The sequence below is a fragment of the Amblyomma americanum genome, chromosome 4, assembly GCF_052857255.1.
Source record: "Amblyomma americanum isolate KBUSLIRL-KWMA chromosome 4, ASM5285725v1, whole genome shotgun sequence".
Lineage (NCBI taxonomy): Eukaryota > Metazoa > Arthropoda > Arachnida > Ixodida > Ixodidae > Amblyomma > Amblyomma americanum.
Window position 1 is genome coordinate 201,472,945 of NC_135500.1, and position 7,164 is coordinate 201,480,108.

General features: G+C 51.1%; 1 protein-coding gene across 2 annotated transcripts; it reads left to right on the forward strand.

Moving 5' to 3' along the window:
• The first annotated feature begins 1,070 nt into the window (after positions 1-1,070).
• LOC144127516 (uncharacterized) lies at positions 1,071-6,825 on the forward strand. Of its 2 annotated transcripts, none has more exons than XM_077660506.1 (3): positions 1,071-1,236; positions 4,820-5,041; positions 6,318-6,825. In XM_077660506.1, exons 1-3 carry the CDS (start codon positions 1,187-1,189, stop codon positions 6,460-6,462), a joined length of 417 nt encoding a protein of 138 aa, XP_077516632.1. In that variant the 5' UTR covers positions 1,071-1,186; the 3' UTR covers positions 6,463-6,825. The 2 variants fall into 2 exon arrangements, with proteins under 2 accessions (XP_077516632.1, XP_077516633.1); XM_077660507.1 differs by having other exon boundaries at positions 4,820-5,079; positions 6,318-6,407.
• Positions 6,826-7,164: the final 339 nt, after the last annotated feature.

Below are 7,164 nucleotides of genomic sequence, written 5' to 3' on the forward strand. Positions count from 1 at the left end.
GTGCGTGCGTGCGTGCGTGCGGCTGAAAGGGAAAATTCGGTCTGTACTGCAACTGCCGGGCGAAGAAAATCCTGAATCATGGGGGAAATTGTGACAAGTGGGGAGAAAACGCTGATAGAAATAAGGATCAATTTCCCCTGCATCGTTAAGACCGGGGCTGCCGTCTGCGAGATGCGGCGAAACCATTCCCGGGATAGTAGGTGGGTTAGTGACTGGTCGAAACTGTGAGCTCTGCTCATGCGCAGCAAGACGCCGAGGACGCAGAGAGAAGTCTCTACACTTTCACGAATGGATGTTCCACGTTCTGAAAGCGGGGGTCTCTGCAGAAGACGTGCGGGAAACGGCATGAGGCGCTGATTATATACACATCAGCGCCTGTCAAGGATGATAATGAGCAGTTGGCAAAACTGGTAGAAGAGAATGGGTCATGACCGGAGCCGACGACGAAAATCGGAACAAGAATGGGGGACCAGAGGAGAGTGAAACATATCCTCAGAGGAGTTCGACGAAGTGGTCTATCGTGCAAGGTCGGCTTTAACTTCTGGACGGACGCACAAAGAACGGCCCGCCTAGCAATGAGTCAACCATCGCCTGCGCTTCCGCAGCCATAACCAGCACTAACCACCGGACCACCACAGCAACGTCCAGACTGCAGTGTACTTCTTGTGATTACTACAGAGTAGTACACTGTACTTATAGTACACTGTAGTCCATGCGCCGCCCCAACACGTGGTCCGGTAAAACGGAGGCATCGAGTTCTGAATTAAATTTGTAAGGGCCCACGCAGGATGTCTCAAGATGACCGCTAACCCTCATCCCCCCCGTCTTTATGGCAATGTAGTTCTACCGCCGCCTTTAAATTTGTCGATTGCCCTATTTCACGCTCTGATGGGCGCCCAAGGCTTCTTCGAATGATGACGATGCGCTCTAACAAACGACCAGTGTCGTCTATTCGGCTTGTGACTGGTCAACGCCAATCTTAGCATGGCGCACATGCCACAACAGCAGTCATATCTATCCCTTTGTTCGCGGAGAACAGCAATGCACACAGCTAGCCCCAACGACATCGCCATCGCCAGGAGCAGCGGCAGAAGCAGCAGCGCAGGGCCGACCGGCAGCTCAGGACCGCTGTCGGCGCGGTCCTGTGGGCTGGCCTGTCCTCCGATGAAGGCGCCGCACCGACAAGATGCCGCGGTACTTCGTGGTCGTCTGGCCGCCGCCCATGAGGTTCTCCTGGTGCGCCCTTCTCTTTGCTTTCTCTGGCACGCATGCCCCGTGGAGGTGATGTCGATGTGCACCGGAGACGTTTGAGTAATGTGTTTAGACAACACTTATTGCTTGAGATGACATTCGTTTCGGGGGCAATGGATGACAAAATGTCGTCAGAAGTTTACACCTCAGAGCAATATTTCGAGATAGTGGTCCATGTGTTCATTGGTAATGCATGTATAAGCGCAGAGAAGAGCTCAATGAAATTTCGCCTTGTCAGGCATTATAAAAGAAACGAAGAGTTGCAGTTAATGATCACATGACTGGAACCCGTGCATAGCACTCAGCGTCGGAACAGTCTAATTTCGACCTACACAGAAGGTCTGTTTCTAGGTTAGACCATTCTTTCTTAGCGTTCCGTTACTATAGACCTTTTTCATAAGCTTACACGGGGATTTTAAAGGCAGTGAAAAAAATAATAATGTCGCGAGTATAACGTTCGATGCTGCTCACTTCTTCATTCACGCTTACTGTCAGCCCTGTTGTCTCATGAGATCATTCTTTTTTTTGACAACGAGAGGCTAACTATTTCGCCGAATTGACAACAGCAGCCCGTCGCTTCTCGGAGCGGCGCAGAAAAAAAAATTCATCTTCGAGTGGAATTCAAACCACCGCGGCACACACAGAGCAGCTTCATTTCCGTATTCTGTAGGCAATGCGGCCACAACCTCAGAGCAGTTGCGCCGGCGAAAAGACAAGAATATTAGGCGTCGATGGCGACAAGCAAAAGGAAAAATAACGTATCAATCGCAATAACTTCAGCTCGATTTGAAAAATTATTGCGTGCGCGTTAAAAACAAAGCATGAATACTTTATGGGCAGAATTATTCTTTTTTAAACCTGAGTTCGACAGTGACCCAACACGCGCACTCAAGTCGCCTAAATCGATACTATGGTTTCCTGCATAAAAGAGTGACTTCATGGTCAAGCCTAGAACCGTCGTAAGCTACTCAGTGAATTCTTCGTGCAAAGCTACAAGTTCAACCGTCGCAATTTCTTTCTTCTGTTTAGCCCGATAGCGCTGTGCGATCCCCCTTCCTTTTGACTTGATACCGGTATAAACTTACCAGATGGCTGCGGTGTTCGGTCCCCCTTCCCCCCTCCCCCCGAACACATACACACACACACAAGCACGCATCGAAAAAAATTTCGCATCGATTTTGATGCGAAAATTTATTTTTGATGGACACCTCAACTGCGCCCTAAGGGAAGATGTAGAGTCTGCAACTTGACTAGCACGTGTAAGCTATAATCAAAGAGAAATCGTATGACACCATCTGGAACGCTGTGTGACAAACCGTTGCGTACAATTTTGGCACGAATGTTTTCGGGAGAACTGGCACTGCACTGAGGTCGGCCAGTGTAGTGTATATATAATGGAACGACGTGTATCTGATCGTCTGAAGTGGCGGTTCACAGCTTGATGTGTGTGTCATACAGCCGCTTGATGACGTCACCCTATTTCTCTTCCCATCAATGTGATTTTCCGTACCATCTACGAGCACTAGCACACGCCGCCGGCTTTTACTCGTAATGGGACAAGTAATGCCTTCGCATTAAAACGTTGGAGAGATAGCAGTGAAAAACCCCGAAGAGGTATCCGCTGTTTTCAGAACTCAGTACCGGCTGCAGTGCTTCTGTACACGCATGTACCGCATTTGGTCATGAAATCTGCCAGCCTTGCCCCGATATAATGTCCCTGTTATCGGTGGTCCGCAGTGTGACCCCGCGGTTGCATCCGCTGCTCTGTACAGGCACCTCATTACGGTACGCTGATTTCACCTTATGTGTATTACGTGATAGCGTGGGTCTCTACGGTCGCTTGGGGGGACCCCTACGGCGCATTCTTTCGCAGACGTCGACACGCTTGTTATCACATTCTGCTTTAACATCATCGTCCATATTAATTGGTGACGTTAATTAATAACCCCAATTAACTAAGTGTTAACTAAGTGTTCCATTAACATAATTCTCCTACTGTGCCCGTTAAAGGACTCTATTTATCCCACTTAATTTACGTTCCTCATTGGTGAAAGGTAGCGCGCCCGGCTGCCGACTCAAAGGACAGCGGTTCGATTCCGCTTGGCCAACTCTTTTCAACGAAACTGGTTTTCCACGCCACTATGTAATCGACTAATTAGGATTTTCCAGTCACGTCGACGCCCGGTTTTCCGCCGAACGGGGCTTTGAACGCTATCGCGATAATAGACGTTTTCAGCATACCGGAGACTTATTCGTGGAGATGTGTATTAATTGGTGCACCGGGTGCCTCCTGCGTACGAACAGTAGCCCTGCCTTTAAACGCCTAATAGCTGCTCATAGAGAATTCAGCCATGGCAGACGGCAGCATTTTGTTCACAGTCGGGAAAACGTCGGAGAGATGGCGATTCTGGAGGGGCAACTAGACGAGAAGGGTGGTCTGCCTTGCCTCTTAACAATAAATCTGCTACTTTTTTATCATGTGAATGAAAAACTGCAGCGTCACCCGCTAGCGTCAAACGATCTGCTAAAGGTTGCTCAAAACATGCATGAGCACGGGCTGCAGCGGCTCGATAACGCCACAGATCACGGGAAACGTTTTCGTCTGCTAAGCTCTGAAAGTCCTCCCCCTCACCGAAGCTTCCCAAAAGGTGCGGTTAAGCATCTTTAACTTTCTCTAACGTACAAGCACAAAAATTATTGTGGGACGATAAAAAGAACGAGAAATAAAGTGTCCCTGCCCGTGCCACTAAGTATAACGGGCTTTCCGCACAAGGACACAAGGCCATGCTGATTCGCCTGCCACCCGACGCCGCTTTTGGTCGATATACATGCGGGACTAAGTCGCAGCTCTGGTCATAGGTCGCCAGTCACGTGCCCTACTATGCTGAATCGCACCGCGTGCTTCTTGGTAGCTGGCTGCAAGTCTGTTGACGACACAATTGAGGCCTCACTGCCTAACGTAACACGCGGACCGAGTGTTATCGATGATGATTGTGATTTTTTATGGCGCATGCAAGAGCATCTGATACTGAAGAGCGCCATGGCACGAGGTATTTTTCTTCTTCTCTAGGTGGGGTCAATGACCCATTTCCGAAGCATTTCAACCTAAATAAGCCGAGCACCAGGGCAGGGGAAAGTTTGTACCCATTGTGTCACCGGTCGGTGCCCGGCGGCGCTGGGGATCGAACCCTGCACCTCCCGCATGCGAGGCGGATGCTCAAACCACTGGGCCACAGCTGCAGTATCAGTATATCACCTATCTATCATCTAGCTGTCGTATCAGCTGTCGGTGTTTTAGCATGCGTAGCGTTAGCGTACGTACAGCGCTGCTGTTAAGCCACCCTCACTCGTTAGCTCCATGCAGCTGCAACGCGCATGCGCAGAACATCAGTACGATTTTAATTATTGCTACCGCAGTGCTACCACGGTCCGTTACCGGCCTCAACTGAGCACGCAAGTGCGGCATGTCCACAGCTATATAGCGGTCGGCTGTTCCAGGTGGTGCACGGTCGCGCTAAAGCTGCGACTATATAGTTCGGCCGTGCCAAGACGTGCCCCTCCCGCGCAGGTACGTGGTGACCCGACGCAACGCGGAGAACTTTGCCCGCTCGTGGCTGTCGTGGCTGCAGTGCCAGTGGCTGCCCGAGGAGCAGGACCCGTTCTGTTCGGCGGCCTCCACGTGCGCCTGGGCGTTGGCGCTGTGCGACGGCCGGCCGCAGAGGGCGCTGCTGTCGCTCGCCGTCGAGATGGAGGTCTCGAGCAAGCCCGCGCTCAGCAGTCGGATGCCCTTGTATGACTGCGACGCCTGAACCCGTCCCGCTACTCTCGGTATCAGCATCGGGTCGAATGTTGATGCCGGCTGGAAGAGACCGAACGGAAATACCTCGCTGTGTAGCAGCCGAGCAGTAGCTTTTACTCTATGGCAGTCTGACCTACGGGGTCGTCAATTCTGGATGCACAAAGAAAGAGGCACGAGCTGGTGGATGAACGGAAACTATAAAAGCTGATCCTCGTGAGGCCCCGCCGCGGTGGCTCAGTGGTTAGGGCGCTCGACTACTGATCCAGAGTACCCAGGTTCCAACCCGACCGCGGCGGCTGCGTTTTTATGGAGGAAAAACGCTAAGGCGCCCGTGTGCTGTGCGATGTCAGTGCACGTTAAAGATCCCCAGGTGGTCGAAATTACTCCGGAGCCTTCCACTACGGCACCTCCTTCTTCCTTTCTTCTTTCACTCCCTCCCTTATCCCTTCCCTTACGGCGCGGTTCAGGTGTCCAACGATATATGAGACAGATACTGCGCCATTTCCTTTCCCCCGAAAACCAATTATTATTATTATTAGGCACCTGATGATGATGGATGATGGATTTTTATGGCGCAAGGGCATCTATGGCCAAAGAGCGCCATGACACAAGGTAGTATCTTTTTCTCAAGGTGGGGTCAAAGACCAATTTCCCAAGCATTTCGCCCTAAACAAGCCGAGCACCGGACCAGGGGAAAGCTTGTACCCATTGTATCAGCGGTGGGTACCCGGCGGCACTGGTGATCGAACCCCTATTAGGCGCCTAAATCTCAAGGCAGCACTACAATAAGTTTGTACCTGAACATAAACATCCAGCAATATTTTGCAATCACTTGCGCAAACGTATGCGGAGGAGCAGGTTACGAAGAAAGGAAAGGCGCGGCAAGTGTCCCTCAATGGTCGCCACGTGCCGACAGTTGGCAGCTAGCAAAGTGACAGAATGACGTCAGCGGCTGGCTCTTCATTCCCGGCTGCGTGATGCGTCGCCGCTTATCTACAGGTGTAAATATAGTCTAGCGGTGCCTCGTTTCCAGATGGCGCCATCACTGAGCACCTGGAGCACCTTATCACTTTCATTTTCTGTGCCCTACACTGCTTATTTGGCACCCAGTGTCAACTCCCTTAATATAATGTATTATCAGCAGTTGAAGTCTGTCGGAGATGCAAGGTTTGGACTAAAATATAATGTGTTTAGGGCATAGCCGCAGGTTTCATTCAACGCAGTCGAAGGTGGCGTTTTTGTCGCTTACTCTTATATCTGAATGCAGCCGCTGTGACCGGCAAGGCAATCCGGCGACGCCCAGATCTGTTGTTCGAGGACCCCGAAGTTTCCGGCAAGACGTCACAACCCTTCTTTCGCCGCAGCGGCAAGAGGAGCGGATATTTCACAACGTGTCGTTCTCTTTTGTCTGAGACAACGCCACCGCACCAGGACGAAGACAAAATCCTGTCGGGCCAGGACAGAAAAAACGCGCACAATTGGAGGCGGAGCACAATATTTTTCCGAGCTACCTGATGCACTTGCGGCCGATTGCACCACTAAGCGTGAAAGCTGTGTTGTTCAGCGATTGCAGAGTCGCGCTTTGCCCTCGAACACACAAGGCTTGGTACAGAGAAGAGGCCCTGCAAACACGCAGCGATTAACTGGAAGAAGCAAGCGACTGGCGACATAACATCAAAGACTGCGGACTTGGCCTTTGGGAGAAAAAAAAATTGCTGTATCAGTGTGAGGCTTGGTTCTCAAATTGGAGGAGTTGTTCTGTCCTGAACGGCACATCTGCAGATGTGCTGCCAGGAGTTAGCGTGCACGACAAAAAATTAGCTGCGGTTCTACTGCTGAACCTGGTTAGAGAGCGAAATCTGTGGTGCATCGGGCAAGTAGACGCGACTTGGCGTCTGTAACGTTGAGTGCGTTCCGCACACTAGATAGGCAGCGCGTCCACTTTGCCACCCTGGCAGGTGGCGGTTAAATTAATGGTTGATCGCGAGAGGTTCGTCACCCAATTAAAGCTTCGGCCTATTCTACCGCCCTCTACCGGCGAATAGAAAGGTCAAAGGTCAAGCGAAGCGACACCATGGTGGGCCACGTATGGTAAGGCCTATAGCCACAATTTA